The 27,310-nt window shown below is 39.5% G+C and overlaps 1 protein-coding gene across 1 annotated transcript in view; it reads right to left on the reverse strand.

Annotated features, from left to right (window-relative positions):
- Positions 1 to 27,310, reverse strand: part of si:dkey-174m14.3 (uncharacterized protein LOC563117 homolog) — a 64,535-nt gene that overhangs the window by 11,487 nt on the left and 25,738 nt on the right. The window contains exons 2-5 of the mRNA XM_066677195.1: positions 22,712 to 22,919; positions 21,474 to 21,635; positions 21,229 to 21,295; positions 17,292 to 17,399 (exon numbers count right to left, since the gene is read on the reverse strand). Of these exons, the coding sequence (XP_066533292.1) occupies positions 17,292 to 17,399; positions 21,229 to 21,295; positions 21,474 to 21,635; positions 22,712 to 22,809 (435 nt within the window). The 5' untranslated portion in view covers positions 22,810 to 22,919. The remainder of the gene's footprint in view (positions 1 to 17,291; positions 17,400 to 21,228; positions 21,296 to 21,473; positions 21,636 to 22,711; positions 22,920 to 27,310) is intronic.

Below are 27,310 nucleotides of genomic sequence, written 5' to 3' on the forward strand. Positions count from 1 at the left end.
CCAAAACACTGTGACTACAAATACTGTGACTACAAACACTATGATTACAAACATAAGAACTGCAACCAAAAACACTCTAATCACAAACACTATGACCACAAACATAAGAACTGCAACCCAAACACTGTGACCACAAACACTATGACCACAAACATAAGACCTTTAACTCAAAACACTGTAATCACAAACACTCTGACCACAAACATAAGAACTGCAACCCAAAACACTGTGACCACAAACATAAGAATTGCAACCCAAAACACTGTGACCACAAACATAGGAACTGCAACCCAAAACATTGTGACCACACATACTGTGACCACAAACATAAGAACTGCAACCCAAAACACTGTGATCATAAACATAAGAACTACAACCCAAAACACTGTGACCACAAATACTGTGACTACAAACACTACGATTACAAACATAAGAACTGCAACCCAAAACACTCTAATCACAAACACTATGACCACAAACATAAGAACTGCAACCCAAAATACTCTAATCACAAACACTATGACCACAATCATAAGAACTGCAACACAAAACACCGTAATCACAAACACTATGACCACAACCATAAGAACTGCAACCCAAAACACTGTGACCACAAACATAAGAAATGCAACGCAAAACACTGTGACCACAAATACTGTGACGACAAACACTATGACCACAAACATAAAAACTGCAACCCAAAACACTGTAATCACAAACACTATGACCACAAACATAAGAACTGCAACCCAAATCAGTGTGACCACAAACATTAGAACTGCAACCCAAAACACTGTGACCACAAACATAAGAACTGCAACTCAAAACAATGTAATCACAAACACTATGACCACAAACATGAGACCTTTAACTCAAAACACTGTAATCACAAACACTCTGACCACAAACAAAAAACCTTTAACTCAAAACACTGTAATCACAAACACTCTGACCACAAACACTATGACCACAAACATAAAAACTGCAACTCAAAACACTCTAATCACAAACACTATGACCACAAACATAAGAACTGCAACTCAAAACACTGTAATCACAAACACTATGAACACAAACATAAGACCTTTAACTCAAAACACTGTAATCACAAACACTCTGACCACAAACATAAGAACTGCAACCCAAAACACTGTGACCACAAACATAAGAACTGCAACCGGAACCACTGTGACCACAAACATAGGAACTGCAACCCAAAACATTGTGACCACACATACTGTGACCACAAACATAAGAACTGCAACCCAAAACACTATGATCATAAACATAAGAACTACAACCCAAAATACTGTGACCACAAATACTGTGACTACAAACACTACGATTACAAACATAAGAACTGCAACCCAAAACACTCTAATCACAAACACTATGACCACAAACATAAGAACTGCAACCCAAAATACTCTAATCACAAACACTATGACCACAATCATAAGAACTGCAACACAAAACACTGTAATCACAAACACTATGACCACAACCATAAGAACTGCAACCCAAAACACTGTGACCACAAACATAAGAACTGCAACGCAAAACACTGTGACCACAAATACTGTGACGACAAACACTATGACCACAAACATAAAAACTGCAACCCAAAACACTGTAATCACAAACACTATGACCACAAACATAAGAACTGCAACCCAAATCAATGTGACCACAAACATAAGAACTGCAACCCAAAACACTGTGACCACAAACATAAGAACTACAACTCAAAACACTGTAATCACAAACACTATGACCACAAACATGAGACCTTTAACTCAAAACACTGTAATCACAAACACTCTGACCACAAACAAAAAGCCTTTAACTCAAAACACTGTAATCACAAACACTCTGACCACAAACACTATGACCACAAACATAAGAACTGCAACTCAAAACACTGTAATCACAAACACTATGACCACAAACATAAGAACTGCAACCCAAAACACTGTGACCACAAACATAAGAATTGCAACCCAAAACACTGTGACCACAAACATAGGAACTGCAACCCAAAACATTGTGACCACACATACTGTGACCACAAACATAAGAACTGCAACCCAAAACACTGTGATCATAAACATAAGAACTACAACCCAAAACACTGTGACCACAAATACTGTGACTACAAACACTACGATTACAAACATAAGAACTGCAACCCAAAACACTCTAATCACAAACACTATGACCACAAACATAAGAACTGCAACCCAAAATACTCTAATCACAAACACTATGACCACAATCATAAGAACTGCAACACAAAACACCGTAATCACAAACACTATGACCACAACCATAAGAACTGCAACCCAAAACACTGTGACCACAAACATAAGAAATGCAACGCAAAACACTGTGACCACAAATACTGTGACGACAAACACTATGACCACAAACATAAAAACTGCAACCCAAAACACTGTAATCACAAACACTATGACCACAAACATAAGAACTGCAACCCAAATCAGTGTGACCACAAACATTAGAACTGCAACCCAAAACACTGTGACCACAAACATAAGAACTGCAACTCAAAACAATGTAATCACAAACACTATGACCACAAACATGAGACCTTTAACTCAAAACACTGTAATCACAAACACTCTGACCACAAACAAAAAACCTTTAACTCAAAACACTGTAATCACAAACACTCTGACCACAAACACTATGACCACAAACATAAAAACTGCAACTCAAAACACTCTAATCACAAACACTATGACCACAAACATAAGAACTGCAACTCAAAACACTGTAATCACAAACACTATGAACACAAACATAAGACCTTTAACTCAAAACACTGTAATCACAAACACTCTGACCACAAACATAAGAACTGCAACCCAAAACACTGTGACCACAAACATAAGAACTGCAACCGGAACCACTGTGACCACAAACATAGGAACTGCAACCCAAAACATTGTGACCACACATACTGTGACCACAAACATAAGAACTGCAACCCAAAACACTATGATCATAAACATAAGAACTACAACCCAAAATACTGTGACCACAAATACTGTGACTACAAACACTACGATTACAAACATAAGAACTGCAACCCAAAACACTCTAATCACAAACACTATGACCACAAACATAAGAACTGCAACCCAAAATACTCTAATCACAAACACTATGACCACAATCATAAGAACTGCAACACAAAACACTGTAATCACAAACACTATGACCACAACCATAAGAACTGCAACCCAAAACACTGTGACCACAAACATAAGAACTGCAACGCAAAACACTGTGACCACAAATACTGTGACGACAAACACTATGACCACAAACATAAAAACTGCAACCCAAAACACTGTAATCACAAACACTATGACCACAAACATAAGAACTGCAACCCAAATCAATGTGACCACAAACATAAGAACTGCAACCCAAAACACTGTGACCACAAACATAAGAACTACAACTCAAAACACTGTAATCACAAACACTATGACCACAAACATGAGACCTTTAACTCAAAACACTGTAATCACAAACACTCTGACCACAAACAAAAAGCCTTTAACTCAAAACACTGTAATCACAAACACTCTGACCACAAACACTATGACCACAAACATAAGAACTGCAACTCAAAACACTGTAATCACAAACACTATGACCACAAACATAAGAACTGCAACCCAAAACACTGTGACCACAAACATAAGAATTGCAACCCAAAACACTGTGACCACAAACATAGGAACTGCAACCCAAAACATTGTGACCACACATACTGTGACCACAAACATAAGAACTGCAACCCAAAACACTGTGATCATAAACATAAGAACTACAACCCAAAACACTGTGACCACAAATACTGTGACTACAAACACTACGATTACAAACATAAGAACTGCAACCCAAAACACTCTAATCACAAACACTATGACCACAAACATAAGAACTGCAACCCAAAATACTCTAATCACAAACACTATGACCACAATCATAAGAACTGCAACACAAAACACCGTAATCACAAACACTATGACCACAACCATAAGAACTGCAACCCAAAACACTGTGACCACAAACATAAGAAATGCAACGCAAAACACTGTGACCACAAATACTGTGACGACAAACACTATGACCACAAACATAAAAACTGCAACCCAAAACACTGTAATCACAAACACTATGACCACAAACATAAGAACTGCAACCCAAATCAGTGTGACCACAAACATTAGAACTGCAACCCAAAACACTGTGACCACAAACATAAGAACTGCAACTCAAAACAATGTAATCACAAACACTATGACCACAAACATGAGACCTTTAACTCAAAACACTGTAATCACAAACACTCTGACCACAAACAAAAAACCTTTAACTCAAAACACTGTAATCACAAACACTCTGACCACAAACACTATGACCACAAACATAAAAACTGCAACTCAAAACACTCTAATCACAAACACTATGACCACAAACATAAGAACTGCAACTCAAAACACTGTAATCACAAACACTATGAACACAAACATAAGACCTTTAACTCAAAACACTGTAATCACAAACACTCTGACCACAAACATAAGAACTGCAACCCAAAACACTGTGACCACAAACATAAGAACTGCAACCGGAACCACTGTGACCACAAACATAGGAACTGCAACCCAAAACATTGTGACCACACATACTGTGACCACAAACATAAGAACTGCAACCCAAAACACTATGATCATAAACATAAGAACTACAACCCAAAATACTGTGACCACAAATACTGTGACTACAAACACTACGATTACAAACATAAGAACTGCAACCCAAAACACTCTAATCACAAACACTATGACCACAAACATAAGAACTGCAACCCAAAATACTCTAATCACAAACACTATGACCACAATCATAAGAACTGCAACACAAGACACTGTAATCACAAACACTATGACCACAACCATAAGAACTGCAACCCAAAACACTGTGACCACAAACATAAGAACTGCAACGCAAAACACTGTGACCACAAATACTGTGACGACAAACACTATGACCACAAACATAAAAACTGCAACCCAAAACACTGTAATCACAAACACTATGACCACAAACATAAGAACTGCAACCCAAATCAATGTGACCACAAACATAAGAACTGCAACCCAAAACACTGTGACCACAAACATAAGAACTACAACTCAAAACACTGTAATCACAAACACTATGACCACAAACATGAGACCTTTAACTCAAAACACTGTAATCACAAACACTCTGACCACAAACAAAAAACCTTTAACTCAAAACACTGTAATCACAAACACTCTGACCACAAACACTATGACCACAAACATAAGAACTGCAACTCAAAACACTGTAATCACAAACACTATGACCACAAACATGAGAACTGCAACTCAAAACACTGTAATCACAAACACTTTGAACACAAACATAAGACCTTTAACTCAAAACACTGTAATCACAAACACTCTGACCACAAACATAAGAACTGCAACCCAAAACACTGTGACCACAAACATAAGAACTGCAACCGGAACCACTGTGACCACAAACATAGGAACTGCAACCCAAAACATTGTGACCACACATACTGTGACCACAAAAATATGAACTGCAACCCAAAACACTATGATCATAAACATAAGAACTACAACCCAAAACACTGTGACCACAAATACTGTAACTACAAACACTATGATTACAAACATAAGAACTGCAACCCAAAACACTCTAATCACAAACACTATGACCACAAACATAAGAACTGCAACCCAAAACACTGTAATCACAAACACTATGACCACAAACATAAGAACTGCAACCCAAAATACTCTAATCACAAACACTATGACCACAATCATAAGAACTGCAACACAAAACACTGTAATCACAAACACTATGACCACAACCATAAGAACTGCAACCCAAAACACTGTGACCACAAACATAAGAACTGCAAACCAAAACACTGTGACCACAAACATAGGAACTGCAACCCAAAACATTGTGACCAGACATACTGTGACCACAAACATAAGAACTGCAACCCAAAACACTATTATCATAAACATAAGAACCACAACCCAAAACTCTGTGACCACAAATACTGTGACTACAAACACTATGATTATAAAAAATAAGAACTACTGCCCAAATCACTCTAATCACAAACACTATGACCGCAAACATAAGAACTGCAACTCAAAATACTATAATCACAAACACTATGACCACAAACATAAGAACTGCAACCCAAAACACTGTGACCACAAACACTATGATTACAAACATAAGAACTGCAACCCAAAACAGTGTAATCACAAACACTATGACCACAACCATAAGAACTGCAACCCAAAACACTGTGACCACAAACATAAGAACTGCAATGCAAAACACTGTGACCACAAATACTGTGACGACAAACACTATGACCACAAACATAAAAACTGCAACCCAAAACACTGTAATCACAAACACTATGACCACAAACATAAAACCTACCACCCTAAACACTGTGACCACAGATACTGTGATCACAAACACTGTAAAAAAAAACATAAGAACTGCAACCCAAGACACTGTGACCACAAATACTGTGACCAAGAACACTATGATTACAAACATAAAACTTGCAACCCAAAACACTGTAATCACAAACACTATGACCACAAACATAAGAACTGCAACCCAAATCAATGTAACCACAAACACTATGACCACAAACATAAGAACTGCACCCCAAAACACTGTAAACACAAATACTGTGACCAAGAACACTATGATTACAAACATAAAAATTGCAACCCAAAACACTGTGACCACAAACACTATGACCACAAAAATGAGAACTGGAACCCAAAACACTGTGACCACAAATACTGTGACCACAAGCATAAGAACTGCAACCCAAAACACTATGAACATAAATATAAGAACTACAACCCAAAACACTGTGACCACAAACATAGGAACTGCAACCCAAAACACTGTGACCACAAACACTATGACCACAAACATGAGACCTTTAACTCAAAACACTGTAATCACAAACACTCTGACCACAAACATAAGAACTGCAACCCAAAACACTGTGACCACAAATACGGTGACCAAGAACACTATGATTACAAACATAAAACTTGCAACCCAAAACACTGTGATCACAAACACTATGACCACAATCATAAGAACTGCAACCCAAAACACTGTCACCACAAACACTATGACCACAAACAAAAGAACGGCAACCCAAAACGCTGTGACCACAAACACTATGACCACAAACATAAGAACTGCAACCCAAAACACTGTGACCACAAACATACGAACTGCAAACCTAAACACTGTGACCACAAATACTGTGACCACAAGCATAAGAACTGCAACCCAAAACACTATGATCATAAACATAAGAACTACAACCCAAAACACTTTGACCACAAACACTATGATTACAAACATAAGAACTGCAACCCAAAACACTCTAATCACAAACACTCTGACCACAAACATAGGAACTGCAACCCAAAACATTGTGACCACACATACTGTGACCACAAACATAAGAACTGCAACCCAAATCACTATGATTATAAAAAGTAAGAACTAAAACCCAAAACACTGTGACCACAAACACTATGACCACAAACATAAGAACTGCAACTCAAAACACTGTAATCAAAAACACTATGACCACAAAATTAAGAACTGCAACCCAAAACATTGTAATCACAAACACTATGACCACAAACATAAGAACTGCAACTCAAAATACTATAATCACAAACACTATGACCACAAACATAAGAACTGCAACCCAAAACACTGTGACCACAAATACTGTGACCACAAACATAAGAACTGCAATCCAAAACACTATGACCATAAACATGAGAACTACAACCCAAAACACTGTTACCACAAATACTGTGACCACAAACAATATGATTACAAACATAAAAACTGCAACTCAAGACACTGTAATCACAAACACTATGACCACAAACATAAGAATTTTAACTCATAACTCTGTAATCACAAACACTATGACCACAAACACTATGACCACAAAATTAAGAACTGCAACCCAAAACATTGTAATCACAAACACTATGACCACAAAGATAAGAACTGCAACTCAAAATACTATAATCACAAACACTATGACCACAAACACTATGACCACAAACTTAAGAGCTGCAACCCAAAACACTGTGACCACAAATACTGTGACCACAAACATAAGAACTGCAATCCAAAACACTATGACCATAAACATAAGAACTGCAACCCAAAACACTGTGACCACAAACATAAGAATTTTAACTCAAAACACTGTAATCACAAACACTATGACCACAAACACTATGACCACAAACACTATGACCACAAAATTAAGAACTGCAACGCAAAACAATGTGACCACTAACACTATGACCACAAACATAAAAACTGCAACCCAAAACACTCTAATCACAAACACTCTGACCACAAACATAAGAACTGCAACCCAAAACACTGTGACCACAGATACAGTGACCAAGAATGCTATGATTACAAACATAAAACTTGCAACCCAAAACACTGTAATCACAAACACTATGACCACAAACATAAGAACTGTAACCCAAAACACTGTGACTACAAACACTACGACCACAAACATAAGAACTGCAACACAAAACACTGTGACCACAAACACTATGACCACAAACATAAGAACTGCAACCCAAAACACTGTGACCACAAATACTGTGAGAAAGAACACTATGATTACAAACATAAAAATTGCAACCCAAAACACTGTGACCACAAATACTGTGGCCACAAGCATAAGAACTGCAACCCAAAACACTATGACCATGAACATAAGAACTACAACCCAAAACACTGTTACGACAAATACTGTGACCACAAACACTATGATTACAAACATAAGAACTGCAACCCAAAACACTGTAATCACAAACACTGTGACCACAAATACTGTGACTACAAACACTATAATTACAAACATAAGAACTACAACCCAAAACACTCTAATCAAAAACACTCTGACCACAAACATAGGAACTGCAACCCAAAACATTGTGACCACACATACTGTGACCACAAACATAAGAACTGCAACCCAAATCACTATGATTATAAAAAATAAGAACTAAAACCCAAAACACTGTGACCACAAACACTATGACCACAAACATAAGAACTGCAACCCAAAACACTGTAATCACAAACACTATGACCAAGAACATAAGAATTTTAACTCAAAACACTGTAATCACAAACACTATGACCACAAACATTATGACCACAAAATTAAGAACTGCAACCCAAAACATTGTAATCACAAACACTATGACCACAAACATAAGAATTGCAACTCAAAATACTATAATCACAAACACTATGACCACAAACATAAGAACTGCAACCCAAAACACTGTGACCACAAATACTGTGACCACAAACATAAGAACTGCAATCCAAAGCACTATGACCATAAACATAAGAACTACAACCCAAAACACTGTTACCACAAATACTGTGACCACAAACAATATGATTACAAACATAAAAACTGCAACTCAAGACACTGTAATCACAAACACTATGACCACAAACATAAGAATTTTAACTCAAAACACTGTAATCACAAACACTATGACCACAAACACTATGACCACAAACATAAGAACTGCAACCCAAAACACTGTAATCACAAACACTCTGACCACAAACATTGGAACTGCAACCCAAAACATTGTGACCACACATACTGTGACCACAAACATAAGAATTGTGACCACAAACACTATGATCATAAACATAATAAATACAACCCAAAACACTGTGAACACAAATACTGTGACTACAAACACTATGGTTACAAACATAAGAACTGTAACCCAAAACACTGTAATCACAAACACTATGACCACACACACAATGAACACAAACATAAGAACTGCAACTCAAAATACTGTAATCATAAACACTATGACCACAAACATAAGAACTGCAACCCAAAACACTGTAATCACAAACACTCTGACCACAAACAAGAATTGAAACCCAAAACACTGTGACCACAAATACTATGACCACAAACACTATGACCACAAAAATGAGAACTGCAACCCAAAACACTGTGACCACAAATACTGTGACCACAAGCATAAGAACTGCAACCCAAAACACTATGACCATAAATATAATAACTACAACCCAAAACACTGTGACCACAAATACTGTGACCACAAACACTATGATTACAAACATAAGAACTGCAACCCAAAACACTGTGACCACAAACACTATGACCAAAAATATAAGAACTGCAACCCAAAACACTATGACCATAAACATAAGAACTACAACCAAAAACACTGTGACCACAAATATTGTGACTACAAACACTATGATTACAAACTTAAGAACTACAAACGAAAACACTGTTATCACAAACACTCTGACCACAAACATAAGAACTGCAACCCAAAACACTGTGACCCAAAACACTATGACCAAAATCATAAGAAATGCAACCCAAAACACTATGACCATAAACATAAGAACTACAACCCAAAACGCTGTGACCACAAATAATGTGACTACAAACACTATGATTACAAACATAAGAACTGCAACCCAAAACACTGTAATGACAAACACTATGACCACAAACAAAAGACCTGCAAGCCAAAACACTGACCACAAATACTGTGACCACAAGCATAAGAACTGCAACCCAAAACACTATGACCATAAACATAAGAACTACAACCCAAAACACTGTGACCACAGATACTGTGACCACAAACACTATGGTTGCAAACATAAGAATTGCAACCCAAAACATTCTAATCACAAACACCCTGACCACAAACATAAGAACTGCAACCCAAAACACTGTGACCACAAATACTGTGACCACAAACATAAGAACTGCAATCCAAAACACTATGACCATAAACATAAGAACTGCAACCCAAAACACTGTGACTACAAACATAAGAACTGCAACACAAAACACTGTGACCACAAACACTATGACCACAAACATAAAAAATGCAACCCAAAACACTGTAATCACAAACACTATGACCACAAACATAGGAACACTGTGACCACAGATACTGTGATCACAAACACTATAAAAAAAAAACATAAGAACTGCAATCCAAAACACTGTGACCACAAATACAGTGACCAAGAACACTATGATTACAAACATAAAACTTGCAACCCAAAACACTGTAATCACAAACACTATGACCACAAACATAAGAACTGTAACCCAAAACACTGTGACCACAAACACTATGACCACAAACATAAGAACTGCAACACAAAACACTGTGACCACAAACACTATGACCACAAACATAAGAGCTGCAACCCAAAACACTGTGACCACAAATACTGTGACCACAAACATAAGAACTGCAATCCAAAACATTATGACCATAAACATAAGAACTGCAACCCAAAACACTGTGACCACAAACATAAGAATTTTAACTCAAAACACTGTAATCACAAACACTATGACCACAAACACTATGACCACAAACACTATGACCACAAAATTAAGAACTGCAACGCAAAACAATGTGACCACTAACACTATGACCACAAACATAAAAACTGCAACCCAAAACACTCTAATCACAAACACTCTGACCACAAACATAAGAACTGCAACCCAAAACACTGTGACCACAGATACAGTGACCAAGAATGCTATGATTACAAACATAAAACTTGCAACCCAAAACACTGTAATCACAAACACTATGACCACAAACATAAGAACTGTAACCCAAAACACTGTGACTACAAACACTACGACCACAAACATAAGAACTGCAACACAAAACACTGTGACCACAAACACTATGACCACAAACATAAGAACTGCAACCCAAAACACTGTGACCACAAATACTGTGAGAAAGAACACTATGATTACAAACATAAAAATTGCAACCCAAAACACTGTGACCACAAATACTGTGGCCACAAGCATAAGAACTGCAACCCAAAACACTATGACCATGAACATAAGAACTACAACCCAAAACACTGTTACGACAAATACTGTGACCACAAACACTATGATTACAAACATAAGAACTGCAACCCAAAACACTGTAATCACAAACACTGTGACCACAAATACTGTGACTACAAACACTATAATTACAAACATAAGAACTACAACCCAAAACACTCTAATCAAAAACACTCTGACCACAAACATAGGAACTGCAACCCAAAACATTGTGACCACACATACTGTGACCACAAACATAAGAACTGCAACCCAAATCACTATGATTATAAAAAATAAGAACTAAAACCCAAAACACTGTGACCACAAACACTATGACCACAAACATAAGAACTGCAACCCAAAACACTGTAATCACAAACACTATGACCAAGAACATAAGAATTTTAACTCAAAACACTGTAATCACAAACACTATGACCACAAACATTATGACCACAAAATTAAGAACTGCAACCCAAAACATTGTAATCACAAACACTATGACCACAAACATAAGAATTGCAACTCAAAATACTATAATCACAAACACTATGACCACAAACATAAGAACTGCAACCCAAAACACTGTGACCACAAATACTGTGACCACAAACATAAGAACTGCAATCCAAAGCACTATGACCATAAACATAAGAACTACAACCCAAAACACTGTTACCACAAATACTGTGACCACAAACAATATGATTACAAACATAAAAACTGCAACTCAAGACACTGTAATCACAAACACTATGACCACAAACATAAGAATTTTAACTCAAAACACTGTAATCACAAACACTATGACCACAAACACTATGACCACAAACATAAGAACTGCAACCCAAAACACTGTAATCACAAACACTCTGACCACAAACATTGGAACTGCAACCCAAAACATTGTGACCACACATACTGTGACCACAAACATAAGAATTGTGACCACAAACACTATGATCATAAACATAATAAATACAACCCAAAACACTGTGAACACAAATACTGTGACTACAAACACTATGGTTACAAACATAAGAACTGTAACCCAAAACACTGTAATCACAAACACTATGACCACACACACAATGAACACAAACATAAGAACTGCAACTCAAAATACTGTAATCATAAACACTATGACCACAAACATAAGAACTGCAACCCAAAACACTGTAATCACAAACACTCTGACCACAAACAAGAATTGAAACCCAAAACACTGTGACCACAAATACTATGACCACAAACACTATGACCACAAAAATGAGAACTGCAACCCAAAACACTGTGACCACAAATACTGTGACCACAAGCATAAGAACTGCAACCCAAAACACTATGACCATAAATATAATAACTACAACCCAAAACACTGTGACCACAAATACTGTGACCACAAACACTATGATTACAAACATAAGAACTGCAACCCAAAACACTGTGACCACAAACACTATGACCAAAAATATAAGAACTGCAACCCAAAACACTATGACCATAAACATAAGAACTACAACCAAAAACACTGTGACCACAAATATTGTGACTACAAACACTATGATTACAAACTTAAGAACTACAAACGAAAACACTGTTATCACAAACACTCTGACCACAAACATAAGAACTGCAACCCAAAACACTGTGACCCAAAACACTATGACCAAAATCATAAGAAATGCAACCCAAAACACTATGACCATAAACATAAGAACTACAACCCAAAACGCTGTGACCACAAATAATGTGACTACAAACACTATGATTACAAACATAAGAACTGCAACCCAAAACACTGTAATGACAAACACTATGACCACAAACAAAAGACCTGCAAGCCAAAACACTGACCACAAATACTGTGACCACAAGCATAAGAACTGCAACCCAAAACACTATGACCATAAACATAAGAACTACAACCCAAAACACTGTGACCACAGATACTGTGACCACAAACACTATGGTTGCAAACATAAGAATTGCAACCCAAAACATTCTAATCACAAACACCCTGACCACAAACATAAGAACTGCAACCCAAAACACTGTGACCACAAATACTGTGACCACAAACATAAGAACTGCAATCCAAAACACTATGACCATAAACATAAGAACTGCAACCCAAAACACTGTGACTACAAACATAAGAACTGCAACACAAAACACTGTGACCACAAACACTATGACCACAAACATAAAAAATGCAACCCAAAACACTGTAATCACAAACACTATGACCACAAACATAGGAACACTGTGACCACAGATACTGTGATCACAAACACTATAAAAAAAAAACATAAGAACTGCAATCCAAAACACTGTGACCACAAATACAGTGACCAAGAACACTATGATTACAAACATAAAACTTGCAACCCAAAACACTGTAATCACAAACACTATGACCACAAACATAAGAACTGTAACCCAAAACACTGTGACCACAAACACTATGACCACAAACATAAGAACTGCAACACAAAACACTGTGACCACAAACACTATGACCACAAACATAAGAGCTGCAACCCAAAACACTGTGACCACAAATACTGTGACCACAAACATAAGAACTGCAATCCAAAACATTATGACCATAAACATAAGAACTGCAACCCAAAACACTGTGACCACAAACACTATGACTACAAACATAAAAACTGCAACCCAAAACACTGTAATCACAAACACTATGACCACAAACATAAGAACTACCACCCTAAACACTGTGACCACAGATACTGTGATCACAAACACTATAAAAAAAAAACATAAGAACTGCAACCCAAAGCACTGTGACCACAAATACAGTGACCAAGAACACTATGATTACAAACATAAAACTTGCAACCCAAAACACTGTAATCACAAACACTATGACCACAAACATAAGAACTGTAACCCAAAACACTTTGACCACAAACATAAGAACTGCAACACAAAACACTGTGACCACAAACACTATGACCACAAACATAAGAACTGCAACACAAAACACTGTGACCACAAATACTGTGACCAAGAACACTATGATTACAAACATAAAAATTGCAACCCAAAACACTGTGACCACAAATACTGTGACCACAAGCATAAGAACTGCAACCCAAAACACTATGACCATAAATATAAGAACTACAACCCAAAACACTGTGACCACAAATACTGTGACCACAAACACTATGATTATAAACATAAGAACGGCAACCCAATACACTGTAATCACAAACACTCTGACCACAAACATAAGAACTGCAACCCAAAACATTGTAATCACAAACACTCTGACCACAAACATAAGAACTGCAACCCAATATACTGTGACCACAATTACTGTGACAAAGAATACTATGATTACAAACATAAAAATTGCAACCCAAAACACTGTAATCACAAACACTATGACCACAAGCATAAGAACTGCAACCCAAAACACTGTGACCACAAATACTGTGCCCACAAGCATAAGAACTGCAACCCAAAACACTATGACCATAAATTTAAGAACTACAACCCAAAACATTGTGACCACAAATACTGTGACCACAAACACTATGATTACAAACATAAGAACTGCAACCCAAAACATTGTGACCACACATACTGTGACCAGAATCATAAGAACTACAACCCAAAACACTGTGACCACAAATACTGTGACTACAAACACTATGATTACAAACATAAGAACTGTAACCCAAAACACTGTAATCACAAACACTATGACCACACACACTATGACCACAAACATAAGAACTGCAACTCAAAATACTGTAATCATAAACACTATGACCACAAACATAAGAACTGCAACCCAAAACACTGTAATCACAAACACTATGACAACAAACAAGAATTGAAACCCAAAACACTGTGACCACAAATACTATGACCACAAACACTATGACCACAAAAATGAGAACTGCAACCCAAAACACTGTGACCACAAATACTGTGACCACAAGCATAAAAACTGCAACCCAAAACATTATGATTACAAACATAAGAACTGCTACCCAAAACACTGTGACCACAAACACTATGACCAAAATCATAAGAACTGCAACCCAAAACACTATGACCATAAACATAAGAACTACAACCCAAAACACCGTGACCACAAATACTGTGACTACAAACACTATGATTACAAACATAAGAACTGCAACCCAAAACACTGTAATCACAAACACTCTGACCACAAACATAAGAACTGCAACCCAAAACACCGTGACCACAAACACTATGACCAAAATCATAAGAACTGCAACCCAAAACACTATGACCATAAACATAAGAACTACAACCCAAAACACTGTGACTACAAACACTATGATTACAAACATAAGAACTGCAACCCAAAACACTGTAATCACAAACACTATGACCACAAACATAAGAACTGCAACCCAAAACACTGTGACCACAAATACTGTGACCACAAGCATAAGAACTGCAACCCAAAACACTGTAATCACAAACACTATGACCACAAACATAGGAACTACCACCCTAAACACTGTGACCACAGATACTGTGATCACAAACACTATATATATAAAAAAAACATACTATGATTACAAACATAAGAACTGCAACCCAAAACACTGTAATCACAAACACAAACACTGTGACCACAAATACTGTGACCACAAACACTATGACCACAAACATAAGAACTGCAACCCAAAACACTGTGACCACAAATACTGTGACCACAAACACTCTGACCACAAACACTCTGACCACAAACATAAGAACTGCAACCCAAAACACTGTGACTACAAACACTATGACCAAGAACATAAGAACTGCAACCCAAAACACTATGACCATAAACATAAGAACTACAACCCAAAACACTGTGACCACAAATACTGTGACTAAAAACACTATGATTACAAACATAAGAACTGCAACCCAAAACACTGTATTCACAAAAACTCTGACCACAAACATAAGAACTGCAAGTCAAAACACTGTGACCACAAATACTGTGACCACAAACACTGTAATCACAAACAGAACAAGAACCTCAATCACAAACTATGACTACAATCACTGTGACTACAAACCCTGCAACCACAAGCACTATGATTACAAACACAAGAACTACACAGAGGCCACAAACACCACAACAGACACTTACATTGTCCTCCCTCAACTTTTCAATGGTCAGTTTGGCCTCCATCAGGTGGTTGTTCAGGACGATGATCTCCCGACTCAACGCTCGTTTTTCATCATCATGGTGCTGAGACTGAGGACAGAGATGTGAAATATTACTAACCCTTCACTACAGCAGTCAGCACGGACTCTGACCACTAAAAGTGGGATTAGTTTTGATATTAGTATTAGCATTATTATTAGTGTCAGTAACGAGTATGTGTGGTGTAAATGAAATGTTGATATGGTGTAAGTGTGAAGTACTTGTGCCCACAGTAATGGTCTTCACATTAAAAATGGGCGCACAGTTAATGCAACATAGGTGTCAATTAATTTTATTTAGGGTCTTTGTCATATGATGCCTAGTGACGGGGTGGGGGTGGTGTGTTCAGGTTCAGCTCCTGAACAGAAGATCTAAGAGGGTGAGGGACAGAGATTTGTCTTCATCCCCTTATGCCTGTTGACGAGGGAGTGTTAATTACATGTGGAGTGGTCTCTCAGGCGGAGGGGGTGGACAGTGCGGGGGACTACTCTATAATTAAGCATTTGTACTGAAATGATCTGAACTCTTTTACTGCACACTCTCAGAATCCTTAACTCAGAGCAGAGCATTGTTATGGATCTAGGAGGAGTTTAGTTATGCAGATGGGCAAAGCGTCATTATAAAGACAGGTGTAGTGTGGTTATGGAGGTGTGCAGGTGTGACAATAAGGAGATAGGCAGAGCACTGTTATAAAGATGGGCAGAGTGTCGTAACTGAGATAAGAGGAGCATAGCAAGAGATGGGCGGAGCATTATTATGGAGCTGGGAGGAGCATCTTTATGGAGATCTTCAGAGCTCGTTATTAGGATACACGGTAAAACCTTAACTTCACTTCTTAATGAAACACTTTAGATAGCGTAACTTAAATGATACAGAAATGTGGGATCACTCAAGCTGTCTGAGCCAAAAAACTCAAAAGATACTCAGTTAATTTGTGTAAGATCAACTTTTTGGCATATTTTGAGTAAAGGTGAATTTATTCAATAAATTTTTTCTCCGCATGGGGGTGTGTCTGTGTTTAAAAAATGGGTGAGTACCAAACTTTGAAGCAGAAAAGTGAATGTTGGACACATGCTTATATATTACACTATCCAACACACAGTTATACGCATATAAACTCACACAAATATACACTCCCAGTTCCACCTTAAATGCTCCCGTTATTACACTAACACCAGCTTATTTGACATTTTCGTTCCACTTTAAATAATAAAGCAGTTACAGAGGTCTGTATGTAAACTGCTGCACCATTTAAGGTGAAATGGAGCTGGAGAATAAAAAAGCTAAGTTGGCTTCATCTCTCTTTCCATCTTAAAAGTTGTAGTTGTTGCTTCGTCTACTTGTGTTTATGTTTCTGTTGATGGTGTTAAATTCAAGTTCTACAACACGTATTATCGTCAGTCAGTCCACCTTAAAATCTCCGGTTCAACTTCTGTTTATAAGTGACGCATCCAATATGCTCTCTCCTGATTAGCTAGACAAAGTCTGGCGGCAGCAGTTTTTTGAGAGCTCATGAACACAACGCAACCCATCATGCACTGCACGCACAATTTAAATAAAAAGGATACGTTGAGTTAAAGTAAGGGCAGTTCGACTTTGAGTAAAACTCACATCTTTCTCATTGACTACAGGCACCATCTATTTGCATGATGGCTTTCCCCATCACTCACCATGATTGTGTAGTTGTTCTCCCCTGGTTACCTTTCTCTATGCTCCCAGTCTAAAGCTGTAAGGTTTTAATTGCCTTGTCTTCACACTGAAAGCCATAAAAGCAAGTTAGCACTTTTTCTGCTGTAAGTGCAGCGTTTTGTTGGTTGAAAGCCAATGATGGTGTTGCTCATGCAGAGCTGTGGTATAAGCGTTTGGGGTCTTGATAATTGTTGGTATTACTTATTAGAAGTGTATAATATTAATTTGTATAAATTCATTGGTTTAAGTAGAAACAGATACTTGTGATTTTGATTAATGCAAACAGAGATGGGCAGGGCATTGTTACGGAGATGGGCAGAGCATTGTTACGGGCAGGGCAGAGCATTGTTATGGGCAGGGCATTGTTACAGAGATGGGCAGGGCATTGTTACAGAGATGGGCAGGGCATTGTTACGGAGATGGGCAGAGCATTGTTATGGGCAGGGCAGAGCATTGTTACCGAGATGGGCAGGTCATTGTTATGGAGATGGGCAGGGCATTGTTACGGAGATGGGAAGGGTATTGTTACGGGCAGGGCAGAGCATTGTTACGGAGATGGGCAGAGCAATGTTACAGGCAGGGCATTGTTACCGAGATGGGCAGGGCATTGTTACGGAGATGGGAAGGGCATTGTTACGTGCAGGGCAGAGCATTGTTACAGAGATGGGCAGGGCATTGTTACAGAGATGGGCAGAGCATTGTTACAGAGATGGGCAGAGCATTGTTGTGGGCAGGGCAGAGCATTGTTACCGAGATGGGCAGGTCATTGTTATGGAGATGGGAAGGGCATTGTTACAGGCAGGGCAGAGCATTGTTCCGGAGATGGGCAGAGCATTGGTACGGGCAGGGCATTGGTATGAATTTGTGCAGAGTGTTGTAACAGAGATTGGAGGAGCATCATTATGGAAATAGACAGAGCATTGTTATAGAGATAGGTGGAGCATTGTTACGGAAATGGGAAGGGCATTGTTGCGGAGATGGGCAGGGCATTTATCATGGAGATGGACAGGTCATGGTTACGGAGATGTGCAGGGCATTGTTATGGAGATGGGAAGGGCATTGTTGTGGAGATGGGATGGGAAGGGCATTGTTGTGGAGATGGGCAGGGCATTGTTATGGAGATGGACAGGGCATGGTTACGGAGATGTGCAGTGCATTGTTACGGAGATGGGAAGGGCACTGTTGCGGAGATGGGAAGGGCATTTTTTACGGAGATGGGAAAAGCATTGTTACGGAGATGGGAAGGGCATTGTTACGGAAATGGGCAGAGCATTGTTACGGAGATGGGCAGAGCATTGTTATGGAGATGGGCAGACCATTGTTACAGAGATGGGCATAGCATTGTTACGGAGATGGGCAGGGCATTGTTATGGAAATGGGCACGGCATTGTTACGGAGAATTGAAGGGCATTATTATGGAGATGGGAAGGGCATTTTTACGGAGATAGGAAAGGCATTGTTACAGAAATGGGAAGGGCATTGTTACGAAGATGGCCAGGGCATTGTTATGGAGATGGGCAGAGCATTGTTACGGGAAGGGCAGAGCATTGTTATGGAGATGGTCAGAGCATTGTTATGGAACAGGGCATTGGTATGAATTTGGGTGGAGTGTTATAACAGAGATGGGAGGAGCATCATTATGGAGATGAGCAGAGCATTTTTATGGAGATGGGCTGGGCATTGTTATGGAGATGGACAGAGCATTGTTATGGGTATGGCAGAGCATTGTTACGGGCAGGGCAGAGCATTCTTACGGAGCAGGGCATTGGTATGAATTTGGACGGAGTGTTGTAACAGAGATGGGAGGAGCATCATTATGGAGATGAGCAGGGCATTTTTATGGAGATGGGCTGGGCATTGTTATGGAGATGGACAGAGCATTGTTATGGGTATGGCAGAGCATTGTTACGGGCAGGGCAGAGCATTCTTACGGAGCAGGGCATTGGTATGAATTTGGACGGAGTGTTGTAACAGAGATGGGAGGAGCATCATTATGGAGATGAGCAGGGCGTTGTTATGGAGCAGGGAGGAGCTTTGTTACAGAGATCATGGAGATGGGAGAGAGCATAGTTCTGGAGAGTTTTTGTGCGTTGTTCAGAGCTGGGTGGAGCACAGTTACGATTACGTAACGGGTTAGTTCAGATAGGCTGAGCTCTGGTTGCTGAGGGCAGCGAAGGAGGTGTGCACTCACAGTTCTGTGGATTTTCTCCTCCAGGTCCTGATTGATTCTCTGAAGAGCTGAGTAACTGCTTTGGATTCTGAAACATAACAAACAAATTCTGAGAGTAAACAAAAGACAGTGGGATTCTAGTGCTGCATTTGAATAACCATCCAGAAATTATTTAACACACAAACTATGCTACATACAGACACACACACACACATGATTGTGTGTGACTGCATGATGTGTGTGTGTGTGTGTGTTTGTGTATACACCTCCTCAGTTTATCTGTGAACTTGTCCAGCTCCTCCTGGGCTCGTCTCAGCTCCGTCTCCAGGTATTGTCTCGTGGAGTCGAACTCACTCTCCAGCAGCTCCAGTTTGTGGGTGGTGTATGACAGCCTCTTCCTCAGGTCTTCTTTCTGCTCCTGGAGAGAGCTATACACATGCACACACATATATCACATTCACACACACACACACACACAACCACACGGATCAGAAACACACATAGCCTACATATGTAAAATTTGTCTCACTGATGTGTGGGGGAGAGAGGGCTCAGTGTGGGTGTGGCCATATAAGGAGTGTTGGGTGTGGTTGGATGCCCATATAAAGAGTTATGGGTGTGGTTAGATGTCCATATAAGGAGTCGTGGGCGTGGTTAAATGCCCATATAAGGAGTTGTGCGTAGTAAGGTAGTAAAGGACACAGAGAATGAATAGAAAGAAAGGAAAAATGATATTGATGGAGAGATGAAGATATAGAGTGGGTGGCATAATATTGATGGAAAATCGAATAATGGTGTCATCACCATGGCAAGGGGGAGGGGTCAAATCCCAGAGTGAATTGTGCTAACGTGTGTTCCACAGTCCCAAAATCAATAAACACACACACACACACACACACACACACACACACCAGAATAATATCAGAAGTATAAAGCCTATAATCAGCCTGTTTATTAACCACATACACTGATGAGCTTCTTTCCACCTTAAATACTGTAGCACTTAGAGTGGCACCATATTTCAACAGTTTAGCAGTTACATATTTGTATTTTTATTCTTCCATTTCACCTTAAATGATGCTGCAGTTACATTCTGGTTCCTCCTTTCCATCTTAAATTATTCAGCCATCATATTCCACCTTAAAAGATGAAGTAGATATGTACTGATGCCCCCATTGTAGCTTTTTAAAGTTTTGCAACAACATTCCTCTGATCCTGATTCTGTTGTTTGCACTTATTTCTGGTATCTTATGATATTATCATTGACTTATGAAATTATGATAATTTATGCGCTGTGATTTTATCTGAATCACTGACCAAGAGCGTGCAGGGACCTCTGACCTCATGAATCATATGACTTTCTAGAGAGTGGTTGTTGTGATAGAGTTGTTTCTCTTTTGTGTTGTTTGATGTTTACGCAACCATGCTGATGGTGGTGATGGTGATGGTGATGACCCTGGTGGGCGAAGGAAAGGACAGGAACACAGTTTTACTGTTCTCTTACCTCTTTTTCTGATGTTTACACCCATTCCGAGCAGTTTTGAGCGCTGTTTTGCCAATATAAATCTTTTTCATGGTTTGTCTGGGAATGCCTGCTCTCATGTAGAATGTTTTAACTGAGTTTCTCTTTCTCTTTTTGATTTTTCTTGGTTAGGGTTTTGATGGGTTACGTATTCCCTGAAGATCTGAGAGAGCGATGGGTCAGTGTCCTGCTGAAAGAGGAGAGAAAACCACATTTTTTACAAACGCCTGCTTCTGGAACATCTGGCTTTTGTGCAAACCTCAGCAAAGCATTGAATCTTTGCAGTGCTACTCATTCAGAAGCTTTATTTAATGATAAAAGAAAAGATTTCCCAAAGAAAAGATTTCCAATGTTGTCTCTAAACAGCTGTCTACTTTCTATAACACTGCAGAAAATTCAGAATCTCCGGAGGAACCTCAGTCTGTATGGAATAAAACCGAACAATGCTGAATAACCCAAAATTTCTCATGGTCTGAGGGAGGGATTACTGTCTGTAGAATGGAAGGCTTTTGTATGTGAGAAATTCCCATTCATGCTAAAGTGTGTAGGTTCCTAGAGAAACACATGCTGCCATCAAGGTGACATGTTTTTCAAGGAAGTCATTGGTAATTAGTGCAGGATGGTCTAGTTTTTCAGAGACAACACTTTTATGAATCAATACAGCACAGACTCCTACTCTTGCTGCAGTTTACCAATAAGCCAATGTATCAGAAAATGAAATTTGTACAAATTTATAGGATTTCATTGATAATAAATACAAACCTTTCACAGCCAACATATTTTTGGACAATCATTTATTTATTTATTCTATGTTTTATTCTATGTTATTGCTCTCAGTTATTCACTGCCATTTATATAAAATTTACACTTAATTGTTGTCTATTTAAATATTTAAGCCCTTTGAAAATTTATCAAATTCTTTAGCTTTACTTTCCTAAATAGAGTGTAGACTGAAGCAAAGTAACATAACCATCACATCACCAGTTACACCTCCAGTAAGTACAGACACAGAACCAGCTGCAATTAGGAAGAGACACACCACCAGTAACCACAGACACAGCTGTAGTAGTGAATAGGAAGAGTCACACCCTCAGTAACCACAGACACAGCTACAGCAGATAATAGGAAGTGTCACATCACCAGTAACCACAGACACAGCTACAGCAGAGAATAAGAAGGATCACACCACCAGTAACCACACATACAGCTACAGCAGGGAACAGGAAGAGTCACACCACCAGTAACCACAGACACAGCTACAGTAACAAATAGGAAGAGTCACAGTACCAGTAACCACAGACATATCTACAGCAGCGAATAGGAGGAGTCACACCACCAGTAACCACAGACACAGCTGTAGCAACGAATAGGAGGAGTCACACCACCAGTAATCACAGACACAGCTGTAGCAGTGAATAGGAAGAGTCATACCACCAGTAACCACAGACACAGCTACAGCAGCAAATAGGAGGAGTCACACCACCAGTAATCACAGACACAGCTGTAGCAGTGAATAAGAAGAGTCACACCACCAGTAACCACAGACACAGCTGTAGCAACGAATAGGAAGAGTCACACCACCTGTAACCACAGACACAGCTGTAGCAGCGAATAAGAAGAGTCACACCACCAGTAACCACAGACACAATCACAGCAGCAAATAGGAAGGATCACACCATCAGTAACCACAGACACAGCTACAGCAGCGAATAGGAAGATTCACACCACCAGTAACCACAGACACAGCTGTAGCAGTGAATAGGAAGAGTCACACCACCAGTAACCCCAGACACAGCTGTAGCAGCGAATAGGAGGAGCCACACCACCAGTAACCACAGACACAGCTGTAGCAGTGAATAAGAAGAGTCACACCACCAGTAAACACAGACACAGCTGTAGCAGTGAATAGGAAGAGTCACACCACCTGTAACCACAGACACAGCTGTAGCAGTGAATAGGAAGAGTCACACCATCAGTAACCACAGACACAACCACAGCAGCAAATAGGAAGGATCACACCATCAGTAACCACAGACACAGCTACAGCAGCGAATAGGAAGATTCACACCACCAGTAACCACAGACACAGCTGTAGCAGTGAATAGGAAGAGTCACACCACCAGTAACCACAGACACAGCTGTAGCAGCGAATAGGAGGAGCCACACCACCAGTAACCACAGACACAGCTGTAGCAGTGAATAAGAAGAGTCACACCACCAGTAAACACAGACACAGCTGTAGCAGTGAATAGGAAGAGTCACACCACCAGTAACCACAGACACAGCTACAGCAGCAAATAGGAAGGGTCACACCATCAGTAACCACAGACACAGCTACAGCAGCGAATAGGAGGAGTCACACCACCAGTAACCACAGACACAGCTACAGCAGCGAATAGGAAGATTCACACCACCAGTAACCACAGACACAGCTGTAGCAGCGAATAAGAAGAGTCACACCACCAGTAACCACAGACACAGCTACAGCAGCGAATAGGAAGAGTCACACCACCAGTAATAACAGACACAGCTGTAGAGGCAAATAAGAAGTGTCACACCACCAGTAACCACAGACACAGCTACAGCAGCAAATAGGAAGAGTCACACCACCAGTAACCACAGACACAGCTACAGCAGCAAATAAGAAGTGTCACACCACCAGTAACCACAGACACAGCTACAGCAGCAAATAGGAAGAGTCACACCACCAGTAACCACAGACACAGCTACAGCAGCGAATTGGAAGAGTCACACCACCAGTAACCACAGACACAGCTACAGCAGCGAATAGGAGGAGTCACACCACCAGTAACCACAGACACAGCTACAGCATGTAAAATTTGACTTTAGCCCAGGGGCGAGACACTTCTGACACTGTCTCTTGTTCAAGAGTGGCTCGACAAAAGGAATGTGACGCTAAAAACCCATGTCTTGCATACGTTGTCGTAGACTTTTTTCTACCACATCTTTTCCTTCCCTTTACCTCTCTATTAATGAGCTTGGACACAGAGCTCTGTGAACAGCCTCTTTAGCAATGAGCTTTTGTGTCTTGCTCTGCTTGTGTAAAGTGTCAGTGGCCGTCTTTTGGACAACTGTCTAGTCAGCAGTCTTCCTCATGATTGTGGAGCCTACAGAACTAGACTGAGAGACCATTTAAAGGCCTTTGCAGGTGTTTTTAATTTACTGATTAGAGTGTGGCACCAGGGGTCTTCAATATTGAACCTTTTTACAAGGGTTTTTACCTTTTTGGGGTTTTCATTAGTTGTCAATTATAATCATCAAATTAAAAGAAATAAACACTTGAAATATATCAGTCTGTGTAATGAATGAGTATAATATAGAAGTTTCACTTTTTGAATGGAATTACTGCAATAAATCAACTTTTTTTATGTCGAGCACCTATGTGTGTGTGTATATATATATATATATATATATATATATGAGAGAGAGAGTTAGGGGGTGTAATTCTCAGGGGACAGTATGTATTCTCTGAGTCATATCTTTATTGTCAAAGGTTGCAGTGAAGCTGGTGAAGGTGTTGCTCCCCCCTGTGGCCAGTGTGAGAGAGGGCAACGCTCCTGGACACATTAAATTACAGTCAAAACAGAAAGACACACACACACACACAGTCACAGTCAAGAGTCATCACTTGGTGCTTGTTTGAAACACTCAGATTGGAGAAGGACTGTAAAAATGAAGAAAGAACTAAAAGAGATAAGTATATGAGAGAAAAAGACAGAACAAGTGTATGTAATAATGTCAGTGAGAGTAAAAAGGGGAAATATAAGGACTATGAAGAAAAAGGAAAGAAAACAGATGAGTGAGAAGAAACTAAACCCGAAAGAAATGTGTCCGAGAAAAATGAGAGGAGAAAGTACAGTAGGAGAAACAAAAAGATTAATATGTAAGAAGGTTGAGAGAGAGAAGCAATGCAGAGACAAATCCAGAGCTCTCAATTATGCAAATGCACTGATGTGCTAATGTGAAATGTTGCTAATGTGCTAGAATGTGTTGTTATGATTAGCGCAGTTTAAATCAACAACTCAGAACTCTGTAACATGTAGCAACTCCCTTGTCACTATCAGTTCACCCGGAAACAGAAACAGCCCAGCTCACCCAGTGAAGGGCAATATCCTTGCTCCAATGTGTCCAGCTCATTCTGAGCCCAGGTCTTGTGTGATTTACTCACCAAGAGAGGATGGCAATCTGGCTCCCACACATTCAACTCGCCAGGCACTGTCCAGCCAAGTCCAGCTTCTGCACAGTCAGCTCACCCGGCAGTGGGCAGAGGCTTGGCATCTATGCATCTAGCTTCCCAGCCAATTATAGATGAGCCTAAATTTACAGCTCACCCAGTGGAGGGTGGTGTCCAAGCTTCTAGTTCACCATACAGAGGGTAGTACCTGTGCATCCAGTCCTCCTGGCAGTGTGGAGCAAAGCCTGGTTTGAACAGGAGGACACACTGGGAGCAGAGGGACACACTGGGAGCAAGAGCATATACTGGCAGCAGAAGGTCACACAGGGAGTAGGAGGGGCATTAGGATGCAACCAACCTGGACCTCGATCTAAACACAGACACGG

This window comes from Hoplias malabaricus, chromosome 7, assembly GCF_029633855.1.
Source record: "Hoplias malabaricus isolate fHopMal1 chromosome 7, fHopMal1.hap1, whole genome shotgun sequence".
NCBI lineage: Eukaryota > Metazoa > Chordata > Actinopteri > Characiformes > Erythrinidae > Hoplias > Hoplias malabaricus.